General features: G+C 46.3%; 1 protein-coding gene across 1 annotated transcript in view; it reads right to left on the reverse strand.

The window, feature by feature from the left end:
* aff2 (AF4/FMR2 family, member 2) overlaps positions 1-19,966 on the reverse strand; it is a 119,551-nt gene that overhangs the window by 62,582 nt on the left and 37,003 nt on the right. Inside the window, 5 exon segments of the mRNA XM_056440079.1 lie at positions 672-726; positions 9,267-9,327; positions 11,061-11,097; positions 13,133-13,219; positions 16,655-16,699. Of these exon segments, the coding sequence (XP_056296054.1) occupies positions 672-726; positions 9,267-9,327; positions 11,061-11,097; positions 13,133-13,219; positions 16,655-16,699 (285 nt within the window).

Genomic DNA, 19,966 nt, shown 5'->3' on the forward strand with positions numbered 1-19,966 from the left:
ATATCTCCCCCCCCCCACCCCCCCAACTCCTGCGTGCCCCCCCCCCCCCTTTTCTGGATCGTGGACCAATGCCGACGACAATCTATTCATGCACTCTGTCATATTCATTGAATGTGTTCATGTAACTCTGTAATGATTCCTTCTGGTCACATGACGTCGTTTCTTCCGTCCATCCTGGAGAGGGATCCTCCTCTGTTGCTCTCCTGAAGGTTTCTTCACTGTGAAAGGTGTCTTTCTATTTTTTTGAGAGTTGTTCCTGAGGTCAAAGGTCAGGGATGTCGCACGTGTACAGATTGTAAAGCCCTCTGAGGCAAATTCGTAATTTTTGATATTGGGCTCGATAAAATCAAGTGAATTGAAACATTTAGCTGAATTGAATACCTATTTAATATGGGAGACTTAATAAAGTGGAACAGAGAGACAGATAACTGGAGGACATTGCAAGTTTTTTGACCCGAAAGGGTGTCACGCCCCGCGGTGGTCCGGGATGCCGACTGATGCGAGGGCTGAGCGGATTCCGGACCGGATGAACGAGTCAGCAAATGTCACGCATACGAAGATGAACTTAACGTAGTGGATGTGAACGCATGAGCGGCTCGGAGGGGAGGGGGGGGGGGGGGAGACAGACGGAGGGGAAAAAGATAAGATGGATGATCTGAGCGGCGCCCTACCTGCTGTTCGGCCTCCTCCTCGTCGCTGCTGATCTTCAGGTCATCCTCCAACATCCTGCGAGGGGACAAGAGGGACATGTGTTATCACGGCCCCGAAACACGACCCCCCCCCCGCCCCCGAGCCCACCCGACCGTCTGCTTGTGTTGGGGGGTCGGATACCGGGGGACTCGTCGCGATCGTCGATTCCCTTTGAAGTTCATTTTTTTGGCAAACGGCCTAATTGCACGACGAAGGCAGCGCTGCTTCCTGTTGGGGAATGAGGAAGTGGAGGACGGCGTGGCTTAAAAAACAACCGGCAGATGTTTTTTTGGGAGCTCGGAGAGGAAAGCCAGATTGTTTTCTCACCTGGAAAACTTTCCGCCTGACAACCGCTGACTTATGGCCAAGAAATTCCTCGGAAACAGAGATCCATCCCTCAGTCTGGGATCGGACACGTTTCTTTTGTGTGTGTGTGTGTGTGTGTGTGTGTGTGGGGGGGATGTTCTGATATGACAAAGGAGACGCTCATTGCCCCGTTTTCATTTATTAGTTGTGTTTGTTTTATTCTCTCTGGCCCATTAGAGATGAATTCCTCACAATAGAGACGGACGCGGGCTATGAAATAGATGTACGCGACACAGTCGATAACATGACCCCCCCCCCCCCGTCCCCCCCCCCCTCCCTTCCTGAGCATCACCTGCTCCTTACCGCACAAATTATTCAGTATTTATGTGCCGTGCGTTGGCAAGCTCCCGTGTTTTATTGCTTTATATAAACCTTCCACACAAACCACTGTTATTTTTAAGCTGGCACTGCTATTGTTATGACAGGAGAATCCCCTAAAGGGATTTTTCTTTTTTTTACCGCCTCACGAACCACTCTTGTCAGTGCTTGCGCCGCTGGAGAAGAAGAAGAAAAAACACCGGGGGGGGGAAAAAAAGAGAGAAGAAAACACTCCCCGGTGTTGTGGTGTTTTCAGAGGGGACCGTACGAGTCGTGAATAACCGAGGAGGCACAATAAGAAAAAGGCTTTGCAGATAAGGGGCCACGGTGCAGCGCGCGGCCGATGATAGATATGTTTGAATGAATGAATTATGGATTTGTGTTATTATCGTATTTCATAAGAAGGGACAGATGGAGAGAGCGAGATAGTGAGCGAGATGGAGATGGAGATGATAATGACGGTGAGGCGAGCGGCAGAGGGAGACTGGGTCTAGGAGATGGGATGGGAAGCGTGGGAGGAGGGGGGGAATACAACACACACGAGAGAGAGTGGAAGCATCTATGAGGACAGACACAGTCGGTTATAAATGAGTTATGGACTAAAGCATCCGTGACACGCAGAGCTCGGGAAAGCACAGCGTCACATTTCTACACGGCTCTTAATTGCCTTTTTTATAAAATGGAGTCTTTATTTCTGAGAGTAAAGCGCGAGCGGGAGAAGCCCCGTTACTTATTGAAGTTTTCTCTTAGAGGATGTTAAAAGGACGGTTCAGACTTTCTCAAGTGGGGAAATATGAGGCACTTCTCCATCGTCAGTGGGATTTTAATTGAGTTTGGAGATAAGAGACGCGGGAGTAAAACAATGTCCCGCTGTGGCAAACACTTCTCGGGCTCACGGAGAAAGAGAAATCCACATCGGTTTCAGCGAGCGGCCTTTATTTGCCGTCAGACCGCCGCGTGTGCTCTCATCCAAGCCGACAGAACAACACATTATAGGCTACAGTCAATATGATCTGCGGCGAGAGGATCGCGGGATCGCTCGCGTCTGACAGCGAGCGTGCACCTTGGCGTCCGTGCGCGGCTTATCTCGCATCCTGCTGGGTGGCCAGTTGCAGCTGCACGCTCGAGGACCTCCTGTTGATTTCGTCGACCCGCACTTTCTCAAAGCACCTTTTATCTCCAGTTGCCATCGACTGCCTGCCGACTCCTCTCTTGCTACTCTCGAGCGGAGGGACACTTCTGTGTGACCTCAGTGAGATGTCTCCTGGCCAGGTGATTCTCGTGGAGCCGGGCAGCTGGAACAGCAGTTCATTCCACATCTGCTTTCATAACAAATGTGCATGCTCAGTCAATTTGTGAATCCTGAGTCAGTCTGAGAATTACCCGTTTTAAATACAGTGCACAGTGGTACAATGAAACAGTGATCCTGTGATCCAGTGATCCACAGGTGTCAAACACAAGGCCCGCGGGCCAAATCCGGCCCGCCACATCATTTTTTGTGGCCCCTGACGGCTTGTAAGACAAATATCCTGTGCTTTTATTTTGAAGGATTCAAATGAAATGGATTTATGTTATAATATTAGAGAACTGTTCTTATCTACAATATTTCTAGACTCAAATAAACAATCGTCAAATGCAAAGAGAGTTATTTAACAATATGTTTGAGTAGTTCATACAGTGTTACAGTTACAACCCTTGGAGGGCAGCCATGATGCTGGTGTGGCCCTCTGTGAAAATGAGTGTGACACCCCTTCTACAGTGGGTTTAATTAAATGTAAATAAAATAAATAAAAAGGGACAGAAACTGTCTCTCTCTTAAATGTACGAGGAGAAATAAAAAATAAATATATAATACAAAATATATTTATACAGATGTCCCACACTGAACTGTTACCTTTAACGTATTATTCATTTGACTGTATAATAACAATTAAGTAACAGAGTAAACATGTAGATATAGAAAATAGTCCATCTGCATGTTTAAAACATGAACACACTCAATAGTAACTCAAGTCAGTTCACAGAGTTAATCCGTGCCAGCCATAATCGTGTGACGTATTCAAACGCTACAGCGGCGTTTCGTTGCAGACACGCCTGGCAGAGATCAACGCTCTACTTACTGCACATTTATAATTTGACTTGAAACTACTACCTGGTGGCTTGTAAGTCAGCATGGACGGATATAATGGCTTCAAGTCCCCCGTCGAAAAAAAAAGAAGGGCTGGCTATTCTCACTGGCACTGTGCCTCATTATTGGAGGAAAAGGCACCCATCTGAATTGTAAAAAAAGAGCTATCCCACGTTTTACGCCAGAGTGGGAAAACGGCCCGCGAGAAGTGTCGGCGGGCGTTTTCCATTTCCTTCACGATTTAAAATGACATTACTGCATCGCATTCCCTTCGGACGGCGGCGCTTTTGTCCGAACACGACCGACAAGAAAGTGCATTTACAGTCAAACTTGTGCCATTAAAGTGCAACGTGTTAGGTTGTAGTGGATTTTATGTACACTTGCACATGTAAACTAGAATGGGCACTCGGTAGAGCGCATACCTTCTCATATCACAAGATTGGGCATTGAATTATGAACATTTTGGCATTAGTTGCATGCCAATTGGATAAAAATTGACCGCGCTTTGGTAAAAAGAAGATTTTGACCTTTTCATGACTTTGACCTTTGAACCGATCGATCCCAACATCTAATCGAATGGTCCCCGGATAATAACCAATCATCCCACCAAATTTCATGCGATTCGGTTTAATACTTTTTTAGTTATGCGAGTAACACGCATACAAATAAATAAATAAATAAATACACGGCGATCAAAACATTACCTTCCGCATTTTCAATGCGAAGGTAATAAGGATGTCTTATGTTTTAAATAATGCATATAGAAAGATAATTTACATGGTGGATATTAGTGAGGAATATTCTGATTAATGTATCATAAAAACATCTCCCAGCTGCACGTGCCCGACTCCACCTGCAGGTGGATCACAGACTTCCTGACCGACAGGAAGCAGCACGTGAGGCTGGGGAAACACGTCTCAGGCTCCCGGACCACCAGCACAGGTTCACCCCAAGGCTGTGTTCTTTCCCCTCTGCTGTTCTCCCTGTACACCAACAGCTGCACCTCCAGTCACCAGTCCGTCAAGCTCCTGAAGTTTGCGGATGACACCACCCTCATTGGGCTCATCTCTGGTGGGGACGAGACCGCCTACAGGTGGGAGACTGACCACCTGGTGACCTGGTGCAGCCAGAACAACCTGGAGCTCAACGCTCTAAAGACAGTGGAGATGGTTGTGGATTTCAGGAGGAATGCAGCCCCACCCGCCCCTCTCATCCTGTGTGACTCCCCCGTCGACACTGTGGAGTCCTTCCGCTTCCTGGGCTCCATCATCACCCAGGACCTCAAGTGGGAGCTGAACATCGGCTCCATCACCAAGAAGGCCCAGCAGAGGATGTTCTTCCTGAGGCAGCTGAGGAAATTCAACCTGCCAGGGAGAATGATGGTGCACTTCTACACGGCCATCGTTGAGTCCATCATCTGCTCCTCCATCACCGTCTGGCACCCTGCAGCCACAGCCAAAGACAAGTGCAGGCTGCAGAGCATCATCCGCTCGGCCGAGAGGGTTATCGGCTGCAATCTGCCTTCCCTCCAGGTCCTGTTCACTTCCAGGTCACTGAAGCGGGCCAGAAAGATTGTCGCTGACCCCTCCCACCCTGGACACTCCTGTTCGAGTCCCTCCTCGGGGAGGAGGCTGCGGTCCATCATGACAAAGACCACCCGCCACACCAAAAGTTTTTTCCCGTCGGCAGTCGGGCTCATCAATGGAGCCCGGGACTGACTGACTGTCACCCCCAGGACTACCACCTCTTCTTCCACCTTCCTCTCTCCTCCTTCTTCCCGCTCCTTCCTCTTCCTCCTCCTCCCTCTTCCTCCCACTCCTCCTCCCTCCTCCTTCTTCTTCCCTCCTGGAGGCCTCCTCCACACATGTCACTTTAACATGCACTTTAACTTGAGGCCTCCTCCACACACATGTCACTTTATTTACATGCACTTTAACTTAAACACTTGAACACACGCCACGTGTAACATACACTTTTAACTAAAACACACATCACTTGAAGCACACACCCAAACACTTTCACATTATTTGTTGTCTTTCTGTCGTGATGATTGTTGTTTGTCATGTCCAAATGTTGCACCTACCGCCAAAAAAAATTCCTCGTTTGTGTAAACATTCCTGGCAATAAAACTGTTTCTGATTCTGAAAGTATGATCACTGTATTATATTTGTAACTGTAAGGTTGATTTTATGATGTTTTATTGTTATCATAAGTATCGGATGTTGATGGTGTGAATGAGATGGTTTTATGAGGGGAGAGGTGCGTTTCTATTGAGATCGTGGCCGTTCTCCTGTTTGAGCTCTTATTCTGAAAAGTATGAAACCGGAAGCGGAAAGGAGCTGTGTTGGCGCACGGCGCGAAGTTCAGTCGGTTCGGAGGCTGGAGAGGGGGAGAGCATGCCAGCCGGGGCGATGCCTGAGAACAAGACACTAACTGGGAGCTGCAAGCTCACTGAATGGAGACTGTAAGTACTAATCGTATGTGTGAAACGTCAGATTGGTTGTCTGAGTATCGGAGGTCGACGGAAACTGCTGGAGGCCGACTGCGGGCTTAAGGTATGAAGAGATGTCGGAAATGCATCCCTGGTGTTGAGACTTCTTCCACAAACACCGAGCTCTTTCTTCAAGCTCTCTCTTCAAACTCCAGGAGTGCACTGCACTTCTTCCGCTCTGCCACGCGCATGCGCAGAGGATACTCCCATAGCCGGGAGGCCCGGTACTCTCTCCTCTGAAGAAGCAACATGAAAATGCCTCTGCTCCTAATGTGGCATTAAGGTACCAAGCCTATTTGCGGGGGATTACTGTAGGATGAGTGGGCCGTAATGGTCGGACACCGTCGACATTCAGCGAAGAATATAGCAATTAGCCTCAACAGCCCAATTACTCTCGAATAAGACGAGCTCGGCCTATTCATTATCCCCAACATGTTACGCTGTTGAGCTTCACCGTTAAAAAAAGAAGAAGCAGTGAATGGCTTAATGGCCGCAGTAAACGACGCATTGTTTTTAACCAATAACAATTATTTCACCCCAATAAACAAAGCAGCAGTTATGCTCGAATACAAGATAGGGACAAATTCACACCTCGGGCAGAACAATAGTAATCAAAGGAAACAGGCTTATCGGATTTGGAGGCAAAGTAGTGTAATAAGCCACAGAAAGTGCTCCAGCCGCAGCAGACATCATCCTAATGGGGATATAATTAAGTCTGTAAATACATACCCAAAGAGGAGAAAATGAGAGTTTACATGCTGACCTACTGCTGGATTACTGCTCACTACAGGCTGCACTGACTTGCGGGGTTTTTGCATCATCTTTCAGCCATCAAGTCTTCTTTAATTTCCAAAAGTTCCTTTTTGACGTCATTTTCCCCATTTTCTCTCGTTTTTTTAAATCTTTTTTTTTTTATTAGCTTCCATCAAATGCATAAATAATGCATCGCACTTGAGAACTCATTTGATGCGACAGTGGAAGGAGCAAAGATCCTTTTACGCAGATGAAGAAAGACATGCAACAAGAAGAAGCAAAACAACTTGAGAGGGAAGGGAAAACGAAGAAGTGGATTTAGGTTAGCGTTCTGGTCCTACAAATAGAAACGTTTTAAACGGTTTGGTTTTAAATGTCGTCCGTGTCAAGTGGATCCTTGACTGTTTGCTAAGCCCCATCGCTCTGAGCGAGGCTAATGTCGCTACACATTCCTGGTTTATGTAAATTCCTGCCACCTGTCTGTCTGTCTTGCAATAGCCATTTGACCCTCATCTGCCTGCACTTGTGTCTTTTATTGTAGTTTTGCTGTGTCATACTTATTCATATATTTTACACGCTCTGCATGTTTTAAGGGTCTTAATAATGCAGCATAATCCTGCTCCTAGCCCATGTTTCTATTTAACATAAAGATGCCTCGTGTATTTGGTCGTATGTATTGTTTTATGAGCCTCTCCGTTTTGCACGTCTTGATATTACTTTGACAAAGTCGCACAAGGGCGTCCTGGACGATGTTTCTATTCATATTAATATTCTCTCTCCTTGTATTGTTTCCGCATGCTTTGTTAATGGTAAATAATACATCACTTTTGTAATTTCAAACTTATATTCAATTTCTTTTTCGGGGTGACTTTGTAACATCTGTCCAGCGCCTACAGATGAAAAATAGCCTCTTGGCTAACTCTGGTGCATTTACAGGAATGTTTTATTAATGCTGTCCCTGCCAAGTAAAAAAGATACGACATATTTTTGAATACAGTGTGTTTTACTTACATTAATATTCTCATTAATAAGACTCACCCCTGTGCTAATGTGACGCTAACTCTCTTAACAAGTTCGGCTAACTTGACATTATCTCTCGAAACAAGTTGGGCTAACGTGACCCTATCTCGCGTAACAAGTTTGGCTAACGTGACACTGTTTCATAACAATTTCGGCTAACGTGACGCTATCTCATGTAACAAGTTCGGCTAACGTGACGCTATCTCGCGTAACAAGTTCGGCTAACGTGACACTGTCTCGTAACAAGTTTGGCTAACGTGACGCTATCTCGCGTAACAAGTTTGGCTAACGTGACACTGTCTCGTAACAATTTCAGCTAACGTGACCCTATCTCTCGTAACAATTTCGGCTAATGTAACAAGTTCGGCTGGGGTTCCAGGGATGCAAACGTTTGGCGGCGTAATACATTCACTTCATCACATTTCTTTTAGATTTACCCACTTTTTCTGAATTAACAAGTTTTAATGGGAAAAGAAAATCAGCTCCATTAACAGTTCTCATTTGATTGAGAGCTCAATTTCGCCTGCTTGTGTCTTGAGACCTCTCAAATGCATTTCAGATGCATCATCTTATATCTTACATCTCACTGGCAGCATGTCATAAAGATTCAACTGCTCCTCGAGAAGAAGTAACACCCAATGTCCAGCAGATCAAAAAGTGCTTTACGTCCGCAAACAAACAACTATTTTTATCAACGTAGCTTGAAGAGACACTATCTCCCAATGTCTCTAACCAAAGGCCAAAATACCACTGGTAACAGGCGGGACATGTTTGCTTCCACATAGACGAGCTCTCGAATAAATTAGAGCTTCTTTTGGGATTGCGAAGCATCTCGTTAATTTAGAGAAACAGAGCAGATATTGCTTTTTTCCATTAAAAGACATTACTTGTTATTCTGAGATAATAATCCTGTTAATTTAATTAAAATGGGGCAACTTTTTTTTTTTATTATAGATTTTTCATTTCCCGTAATACTTTACGCAGATAAATACACCATTCCTCACACTCTTCCATTTGTGTTTTTCATTTTGGAAAGGCTAAAAGGCCGTGTCTGCGCAGATACAGTCACAAAGCTATAATTGAAAATCGCTATTCGGGGGAGGGGGGTTAGCAAACTGTTCATTCTCAAAAAACACAATCGTTGAGCTCCTGCAGACCGGCGCAGGACAAATCGGGGGCGAGAGGCGGATTCACAAGTCGACTCCAATCTGACCTCTGCCATGAATCCCGCCGCCCGGCTCCTCTGAGTGAAGTAAAGGTGGCTGCAGAACAGAGATGTTGTAACATGCTCTTGGCCCGCGTTCAGTTCACGGAGCTGCACTTTCCCCGCTCTGATCCACACAATCTCGCTCTTTTTTTCTTCTTTTTCTCTCTCTCTCTCTGAGCAGCAGTGAATTTCATCCAAGAGTCAAGCTTAATTTTACCTCGGGGCGTAAGCGCAGCAGCGGCGGGTCAGAACTCCTCTGTTTATGTGTGTGTGTGGGAGAGGGAGATACTCACGACTTCTGTGGTGCAGTCTGTGGTTTCGCAGCAGGCTTGTTAGCTGATAGGGTACATCGCTCTGCAATGGAAGACATTCAACTATCACTGGTTTGCATGGGTCCTGGCTCTTAGTTGTTGACTCCAGCCAGAGTCAAATCATTGTAGCTGTTTCTTACGATTGTCACATTGAATAAAGAACAAAAAAACACTCAGCAGCGGTGCTATTCAATTACACTGTGTGTGTGTGTGTGTGTGAGTGTTTGTGTTCTTTGCTTTGGTAACAGGATCTTGGGTAAAAATAAAATCTAAACTGAAATGCACTGCCTGACAAAAACATGAGGCGATGATTTATTTTTTCAAACTTTTGCAAAGCAGAAGCCCATTCTCAGTCAGTTGTGTTTTCTTCTGCTCATATCAGAGAGAGGTGAAGAAGAAAAAACACCGCCAGTGGGAGGAAATATTTCAGCGTTCTATACGTCACAAAGATCTCAAAAACACTACGAGATGGGGGTTAACATGAGAGCCTACGGGTTCACAAGAGCTTTTGATGATCCGATGCCTGGGAGTCAGAGCGACTGAAAAGCACGAAATGCAGTATTGGGGTGATGTGATGATACACATCGTGAGACAAAAGAGATTCCGTCAACTGATCTAGATTCTGCTGCGCATTTGGAGAACGTATGTCTCGGTAGCTAACCCTTCAATCGCTCTTGTTTTATTTGAGAACTGTCGGCGATGTTGGAGATCAATGGACAGATTCAAGGCACGATTGGATTAAAAGTGATGGAGTGTATCAATCCGTCAGGTATTTAAAGCTACTATGACGAATTTTCATTTCTTGATTTTGGCGGTCCCTGTGGACAGAAGCGGTAGTGTTTTCCAAACACGAGATTCCCTTCATAAAACCTCTTGTTTTACTGCAGTAGGGGTCTACCGACAAAAGGTACACAAGAATCTGCAATCTATTCGTAGGTGGTCTTGTGTCGAGACCGGTTTCATAACCAGTTAAAGGTTCCTCACAGTAACTTTAAAGAGTAACTCACCAACTGGCCGTCACCAAGACCGTGATTTATTACGTTTGTTTCCGGAAGAATCCTAACAAAAGGTCCATTTACGACCTTTTTTGCTTGTTTTCTAGGCTTGATGCGTTTCTAACAAAGAGTCGACTTAAGCGGACGTGTGTAATGTGTGTTGTGTAGCATGTGTCCGTTGAAGCCAGCAGGGGAAGACGCTCATAATCTGTTTACACATTATCTAGATACATTATGTCAAAGGGCCAATGGACTGGGCCCCGGTGGAGGACTTTTAACGCCACCTTCCGACATCAATGCACTCGCATCGCTGCGATGCGTGTGTTAATAGCTGCGTCACCCTTTGAAATATCGTGAAAACTATCAACCGCTGTGAAGCGAACGAACATCTCGGCGAGCTACAAACGATCCAAATAATGCAAGTGTTCATAAATGGCGGCACAATCGCAGCCTTTGTAGTTTCAGGCCCCCGCGTATTATAAAGTTCCCAACGGGCGGAGCGCACTCGCTGCGTTTAACAAAACGCGGACTCCGCAATCAATCAAACCGATCGAGCCGAAGTGTGTGTGGATCCATGTTCATCCGATTGCTGGTTGGGATGAAGGCAAAAAGTGTGTGTGGAGCCATGAAAGTTTTTTTTCTTCTGCTCCCGTGTCCATGAATTCATTCCACCGTTTCTTCTGGGTGGTTCTGCCTTTACCGCCCCGACACTGTTAATTACCATAGGGATGTGAGTGTGTGTGTGTGTGTGTGTGTGAGCGTGGATGCTGGGAAAACTTACTCTGGGTGTTGTAGCCTGAGGTCACATGCTGTGACTCCTAGAGAGAGAGAGAGAAGGAGAGAGGAGGAGAGAGGAGCCAGAGGGCGATGAGTTGAATGAATAAACCAACAGATGTCATTATTGATTTCACAGCAGTACAACGGCGCCATTACACGGGAATTCAGATCCTCCCGTCTCTCACCCCGCGCCGGCGCTCTCAAACAAACCCTCGGCGGCGGCCCGGGGGGCTGAGGACTCCCCCCCCCCCCTCCCTTCCCGCATCCAATTCCGTAACGAGCTGTGTGTCCTGTGTGTTTTTTTGTTTTTTACGTCGCCATTCCGCTTGACGACGCCACCGTTTTTTTTTCTCCCGTGTAACAAAAATGATTCACGGGCGCATTCGGAGGCAGGAAAACACACCTGCCGTTTCAGTTAGAGCGCCGCCGCCGCCGTTTCCGAGATAAATGTTGACGATGACATTCATGTCGTTTTTTTTTCACGTGACAAATACTCCCGCTATTTACGCTACGAGGCCTCGGGAAGCGTTTTTTTGCTCCGTGCGGGATGGGATAAACTCCCTCCCTCCCAGACGTCCATCTTCTGAAGTGGCAATTCGCCGCTTTTATTCCGCCTCGGCCTTTTGTTGATTACTTCATGTTTCAAACGTCCCGCGTCAAACTCACTTTTCCTCGAGTGTTCTCGTTTCACGTCGAGAACACACATTTATTTTTCTGTCTTTCATCAGCAGTAAATCATCAGTCGCATGCCACAGGTTGGAAGCTGAGACTGCCGATGAAAGCTCAACATTACAAATCCTCCGCTGCTAATTATTTTATATAACTAAATAACAGGAGGATATTTACACAGCTGAGTTCTGATCGGGCGTTTACAAAAGTGTCACCTTTGGCCTTTTTGCTTCTACAAACAGAGACTTTGTTGAGACACTTTCTGGAGTGGCCGCTCCAGATTACGGGTTGCCATGTTGTAATTACCTTCGCATTGAAAATGCCGGAAGGTTATGTTTTGATCGCCGTGTATTTATTTATTTATTTATTTATTTGTATGCGTGTTATTCGCAAAACTCAAAAAGTATTGAACCGAATCGCATGAAATTTGGTGGGATGATTGTTTATTATCCGGGGACCAGTTGATTAGATTTTGGGATCGGTCGGGTCAAAGGTCAAGGTCAAAGGTCATGAACAGGTCAAAATCTTTCGCAGAACTCAAAAAGTATTGAACCGAATCGCATAAAATTTGGTGGGATGATTGTTTATTATCCGGGGACCAGTTGATTAGATTTTGGGATCGATCGGGTCAAAGGTCAAGGTCAAAGGTCATGAACAGGTCAAATCTTCTTGAATCACATGGAATTTGGTGGGATGATTGGTTATTATCCGGGGACCATTTGATTAGATTTTGGGATCAATCGGGTCAAAGGTCAAGGTCAAGGTCATGGAAAGGTCAACATCTTTTTTTTACCATAGCACGATAAATTTTTGTCCAATTGGCATGCAACTAATGCCAAAATGTTCATAATTCAATGCCCAATCTTGTGATATGCGAAGGTATGCGCTCTACCGAGTGCCCGTTCTAGTTAATGCTTTATTAATGTCTGGTTAATAAGTCAGTATGTCATATGTAAATTGTAGACATGCACACTTGTTAAAATGTGAATAAATTGTGAAACATGAATATGTAGAGTTAATTAATGAATGGACTCTACTCAAGTATTGGAGGAGGACAGACCTGGCAACCCAAAGTGTGTCCTTATTAATGGCTTACAACCGACTATAAATCACTGGATTCATCAACTATTAATCAGGTGCTTTTGAATCATTTATGAAGAGTGCCTCGTTTGAAGGTGGCAGCCAAGCATCCGATAAGCACATATGAACAGCAGACTCCAGTAAGGGGGGGGGGGGAGAGATGAGGCAACTGTAAACGGCCGCCGCGCATTTATGAATCGGATCTAATTAGCAGAAGCAGTCAACGCTCAAGGAAGCGTACTTGAATTCCAAAATGATATTTTTTCGCAATTAAGACCTGAACGTGAGCGGATTCTGACGCCGAGAGGCGGGAGAACTCACACTGACCTTGTTCGGGATGGGGAACTTGGTCTGGTCGGCCTTCCCGGGCGTGTGTATGGCTGTGAGGGGAGGCGGCCAGGAATGGGTCATCTCCTACGACACACACAAACAAACACACACACACACACACACACATTTGTACCACGTTATTTACTACACTTATGATAACGGGGGCATTTTCTGGCACTAGCCCAAACTAAATGTGGCAGGCACCCGGCGAATAACAACGATGACTGAAGCTGAGCAAATTTGTGTGCCTCCCCCCCCCAACCAAAAAATAAAATGTAACCGCTAACTCCAGTTGGTTGCATCACAGCTAAGAGCCACAGCAGCAGGATCCCGTTTCAATTATTCTAATCACTCGTCTTCTCTGTTCAATCCCAAAGTCTCAATGTGTCGAAGCTTCAATTAGTTAACAAGATAAGCACATGTGTGTGTGTGTGCACGTGTGTGTGTGTGTTTCTCTTTCTCACTAACTGCTCCCAGAGTCAAGCCGGGCTAATGTGTCTTTTTTTGGGCTTTTTTCCCCCCCGTCTTTCATCGGGACAACAGAGGCCCCACCTGTTGATGCATTTTGACTTCACACATACGTACACACGCGACTGCTCACTGGGCCCGAGGCCTCCAAAGGTCACTGACATCACAATTCCTCCCCCCCCCTCCTCCTCTCCACCCCACAGGAGCGGATGACTCATGTTCCTTTAGATGACTCAGATTGTCTTTGTTTGCGCGAGAGAGCCGCGTAGCGCAGCGGTAGTGAAGATTCCCCTGACTATGAGTCTGTGTGTGTGTGTGTTCTCCTTCGAGATCGCCACGCACTCAGTCCTGACGCCACACACGCTGCGTTGCCAGGCAACTCCTCTCTGACATCATCGCGTGCCTCCTGGAAGAGTTCCTCCTGACGTGGTGTGTGTGTGCGTGCGCCTGAATGTGATGCGATGGCCATTGTGTGGGTGATTAACTCAGCCTGTCACCCCCTATCACACACACACACACACACACACGGAGAGAGACACCAACACAGACCGGCATGTGACGGTGGTTCCCCAGTTATCATCTGCTAAGTCGTGTTATTCATTATCGAGCTATTCCACCTGAAAGCAAAATGGACGTTCACCTCCGACGTCCGCTGGGCGTGCGAGCAGATGTTCTCTCTCTCTTTGTTTTTCCGCCGTTTATAAATGGCTACTGACTCACAAGTCATGTTCAATGATGCCTTTCATTCCTTACCGACTTTGCCTTTGCGGATGCGAAGCAAAACAAATGGCTGTGTTTACCGAAGCCACGAAATTCGTCAGGCGGAATCGGGAAAAAAAAGTATGTTTTTACTTCAACAATCCCCCCAAAATGACATCAAAATATTTGAGAAAACAAAAATGCATTATTGTCCGATTTTCATCCTTCCGAAGGTCTTCGAACACATCGTGTGTGAGAAAACTCCTCCGTCGAAAAAAAAGAGAGCATCAAAATCCAAGCGGAACATTGTTAGATTTCACCAAAAATACTTAATTTTAAATCTCGCCCCAAATAAACCGTTTGCAGCTCCCAGATCCTGGAAAACAAGTTAAAAGCCCCGACTGACTCGCCTGAGACCATGTGACAAAAAAACGCCGTGAATCTTGGACTAAACACAGAGCAGAGGGGAGAAGTTGGAAGTAGAGGTTGAAGATTCTTTTGTGAAATAACGTAGAATTTTTTTTTTGCCGTCTCATACTGCACAAAAGACACGATTCAGTTTTCTCTCCTGTTTTCCGTACAGGTGAAAAAACGAGACCACAGAGACTGAAATGTGAGAGAGCAAAAAAAAAAAAAAACGCCCCAAAACTGCAAAGGGTTAAAATGTAGAGCCACGAATGAGCTGGAAAAGTGTGTTAAAAAAACCAGATAAAGGCAAAACAACCCGAGATGATTTTGGCCGAAAGGCTTCCAGCTCCTGTTGGATCCGTGACGGCGATGTGACGCGACTCGCCCGGCGACAGTCTGGTGAAATAACACCAACCGGCCGTGCGTCGTGGTCCACATCCATATCCGTCCGAGAGTTGTTACCGCTTCCAACTCCGTGTCGACATTCGTGTGCATGAGGATTTCTTCATCATGGTCAAAAACGTGGTTTGTGAGTTCACAGCGACCTTTGACCTCCAGAAGCGTCTGTCGCCGGCACGGAGGTTGAACCGACGTCAATTTAAAAAAGATGCTTCGCCCAAATAAATGACAGGAAAAAAAAGACTCATCCTGTCCATGCAGGTACAGCTTTGCTTTTGTTTGTCCATGTTTTTGGGGATTCCTTTCTTGGGGATTTGAGCAACCGAGGTCACGTTGGATAATCCACAGGGGTCGAGGAGTTCCAATGAAAATGGTTTTAAAGTCTGGAGATGTTTCCATTTGTTGCAGCGTGACATTCAAAATGTCTTCAAACGGTCCAGGCCCTGTTTACTGTGCTCCTGTTCCAGAGAGCATGTTATACATGAGTTAGGAGCTAGGAAAGGGAGAAAGTTCTATACTTGGGAATAGTTTCCAGACCGTAAAGTATAAGCAGGGTGAGTTCCTCCATGGGAGACGGAGAAGGGATGTCCTCTATCGTGACATAAGGTGGTATAAGTGCTCCAGCAGAAGGTCAAAGGTCCTTCAAAGGAGCTTTCCTTCTATACACAATATCTCTCAGTTTCCTTGAATAGTTAAAAAACTTCCAGAACAACAATGTTTCTGTGACGGCCGACAAAAAGGTATCATAAAAATGTGTCCGCGGGCCTCCGCTCCGATTCACCTCACATCCTGACTTCCCCGATCTTTCCACTTGACACGGCTGTAAAAAAAAAAAACTCTCGCCAAAACGCACCGATATTATTGACAAAGGCTTTTCGCGCGGCTCACGGAGTGATATCCGTCACACAGCCTGTTGACCGGCATATTGATTCGTGAAAAGAAAGGGAGAGATCGCTGAATGACAGAGAGGCGAAGAAGAAGAAGAAGAAGAAGGGTGAAGGACGGGAAGAAAGGAGATTGAGACTAATAGGGAGAGGAAAGAAACGGAGATAACTTGACGTGAAGCAGTCCAGAGAAGGTCTTTTAGAGGTTTGGGGGGGTACATCTCTGTTTTGACATCCTCCTGAAGGAACACAATAACACAAGCATTTGTCTCGTGGATGAGAATGCGTTGCTTTTGATGCCATGCAGATAGGAAACGACAGAAGAAGAGGGAAAAAGAGAAGAGAGAAAGGGAGATTGAAAGGAGGGGAGAGGAGAACATGGTGGAAAAAGAAAAAGACTCCTGCATGAAGTCATCCTGCAAAAACAAAAAACTTGTATAATCATTGACCCGAGCCAACAGATCCCCCTTCTCTTTTCTTTTCTTCTCTTCTCTTCTCTCCCCCCGTCCTTTCTCTCCAAAAATCAGACTCTCTGGAGGGAGACGGAGGTCTCGGAGAGCAAACAGAAAACAGCTGATAATCAGTGCAATTACCCCATGGGAGTGTGCGTTTATGTGTGTGTGTGTGTGTGTGTGTGTGTGTGAGTGCTCGAGTAACATACCCGCAAAATCTCTTCAACACAGCTGGAGTCATTTGGGAGGCTGACCTGGAGAAAACAAAGGAGAGAGAGAGAGATTGACGTCAACACTAGTCTAAGCACCATTACACACGTAAAACAGCAGAAACAGGCGGTTGGAAGCAGAGTCATGCGCACCGCGGTCGTAAAGCTCAGCATATGAATTTAAATTAAAATATTACCCCCCCCCCCACACACACACACACACACAGCGTGACTTCGCTGTACGTGACTTGCTTGATGTAACTTTGCTGTGCGTGACTTTATTGTACGTGACTTCGTTGTACGTGATTTCGCTGTTCACTGTACGTGACTTTGCTGTACGTGAATTCCCTGTACGTGACTTCATTGTACGTGACTTCGTTGTACGTGACTTCGCTGTTTGCTGTACGTGACGTCGCTGTTCACCGTACGTGACTTCACTGTACGTGACTTCGCTGTTTGCTGTACGTGACTTCGCCGTACGTGACTTCGCCGTACGTGACTTCGCCGTACGTGACTTGCTTTATGTAACTTTGCTGTACGTGACTTTGTTGTACGTGACTTCGTTGTACGTGACTTTGCTGTTCGCTGTACGTGACTTTGCTGTACGTGACTTTGCTGTACGTGACTTTGCTGTACGTGACTTCGTTGTACGTGACTTCATTGTACGTGACTTTGTTGTACGTGACTTCGCTGTTTGCTGTACGTGACGTCGCTGTTCACCGTACGTGACTTCACTGTACGTGACTTCGCTGTTTGCTGTACGTGACTTCGCCGTACGTGACTTCGCCGTACGTGACTTGCTTTATGTAACTTTGCTGTACGTGACTTTGTTGTACGTGACTTCGTTGTACGTGACTTTGCTGTTCGCTGTACGTGACTTTGCTGTACGTGACTTTGCTGTACGTGACTTTGCTGTACGTGACTTTGCTGTACGTGACTTCGTTGTACGTGACTTCGTTGTACGTGACTTCGTTGTACGTGACTTCGCTGTTTGCTGTACGTGACGTCGCTGTTCACCGTACGTGACTTCACTGTACGTGACTTCGCTGTTTGCTGTACGTGACTTCGCCGTACGTGACTTCGCCGTACGTGACCTCGCTGTACGTGACTGTGTGTTCGGCTAACGGAACTTTATCCATGACGAATGTTACTGCAGAGGAGACTCAGGACACTGACGCTAACATTAGCAGGAACTGTTAGCTTAGCTTCCAGGCTTGGTTCTTCCCACAGAGGGGTGATGTTGTTACGGGTTCTTTATTACAGCGTTACCCGTGGCCTCACGAAGTAATGTAACCCAGTTCGTTCATTACATGCTTTTTGGCCTGAGAATGACAGCTGGCTACAACTGCAGGCTACGCAGCGAGCTAGTTAGCAGGGGCACGCTAACGATCGCATTTCAGAGCAGATTAACACAGCGTTTAATTTCAATTATGCTCATGTGCTTCCTTTAAAATATATATATATAGTTATATAGTTATCCTCCGCACTGTGATTTTTAAATCCTGCTCTGTAAAAGTAATGGCGGGACATTTAGAAAGATTTCAGGGGTTTTTTTACGGGGAAAAAAGCTGTAAAGTTCCTTTGGTTTGTCGTGTTAACCACGGGGACATTTCTGCTCCGCGATTCATGCACCGACTTGAGTTTTATTTCAGGAGAGGGGAAGAAGAAGGAGGCTTAAAGCTATGCAACGACCATGAGTGAATGAACCAGTTCAGTGGCGGCAGCGCGCTAATCCTGCGTTAACACACGTCAATAAAACCGTTAGCTTATTGAACAGGAGGGACCTGGTCTGACACCAGATACCAACAACACCGTTTAAAAACCCTCATGAAAGGTGTGCCCAAAAGGAAAATATCAGAGCCAAACAATAAAAGCTGAACGGCCAAATAACAGATAAATACAACGTGGGTTTTCTGCAGCTGGAAGTCTTCGCAGGTCAGCCTCAAAGGGACGATTTACTTCTTCGTCCAAACAAAGTAAAAAGTAACTCCCGCCGCTGGAAACCCCCATGACTGAAACCCACAAGGAACATGAATAGAGGTCCATAGCCAAATTATCGCTTCCTAAAATGTAATTGAAAGCCAAATAAAGCAACCGGCTGGACCGAGATCAATCCGACAAACAAGCTCGTTAAAAAGAGGAGAACGGGGCCGAGGAACAGTCGGGAGGACGGCGGGAAGACGGCGGGAAGACGCCGCGCCGCCCTCGCGTCCCACCAGATTACAGCACCGCGACCTCCGTCACGCACCGTTACTAATGGCACCGACGTGGGCACGGGACGAGGAGGGTGACGTCATCCGCAGCCTTAAATCACTGACCTTTTAACAAAACAAAGCAATAAAGGAGATTTGAGCTGGATCGTGTGTGTGTGTGTGTGTGTGTGTGTGTGTGTGGTAACACAGTCTAAACTGCTGGAGCTCAACAACAAAACCTCCATCTGTTTTGGAGACGCGAGCCGAGCCGCCACACAGCCTCATTACTCTCGACATCAACCTTGTATTAATGAGACAGTGAGTCAACAGGAAGCCGTGGTGGGGGGGGGCGGGGCTCTGCTCTTTGTTGATGTTCAGAGTGTCTGTGGAGGACACGTGGTCATCCGTGAGCAGAAACACACATCGTCTGAATCGCTGCTGTTGAACTTGATCACGACTCGGGTTGAGTGAGCCGATCAAGACAGACTGTAAACTCGAGATAATCTATTAGTTTAAAATAATCTGTTAGTTCAACAGGATCTGTTAGTTCAAGATAATCTATCTATCTCTTTCTGTCTCCGACGGACACAAATGGAAACACTCGTATGTTTTCAAGCTCGCTAAGGCCGTCTCATCCCGTCTCTACACCTGTCTCTTCCCGTCCATACACCTGTCTTGGCTCTCTCCGAAGGCGGTCGCATTTTTCTCTCCCTCTCCTCCCCATGACCTTCCCTTCCCTGCTTGGCTCCTATCGTCATGTCTTGTCTGTCATATACTTGAGAGACTCTCTCCTCATTGCTCTTCGAACTAAAACTATGGACCGATCAACTGGTCATCTGATCAACTGGTCTCTCAACGAAATTGACACCGTCTTCTCGAACCTGCCCGTCCTGCCGGGACGTTGCAACTGGTTACACGATGGACGCGTGGCGTGTCGTGTGCCTAGCAGCCCTTTCCGTGGAGGACGTAGATGACATCTACCTTTGAACTATGATTACAGGATTTCTGCTGTTTGGTTGGCGCCGTTGCCCTTATCGGAAAAAAAAGGAAAGGGGTGACGCCGTTAAAAAGCCCCTAAGGCTGCCCGAATTGGATCGATTTTTTGAAATCTATTGGGGAA

The sequence above is a fragment of the Pseudoliparis swirei genome, chromosome 19 (genome assembly GCF_029220125.1).
Source record: "Pseudoliparis swirei isolate HS2019 ecotype Mariana Trench chromosome 19, NWPU_hadal_v1, whole genome shotgun sequence".
Taxonomy (NCBI): domain Eukaryota; kingdom Metazoa; phylum Chordata; class Actinopteri; order Perciformes; family Liparidae; genus Pseudoliparis; species Pseudoliparis swirei.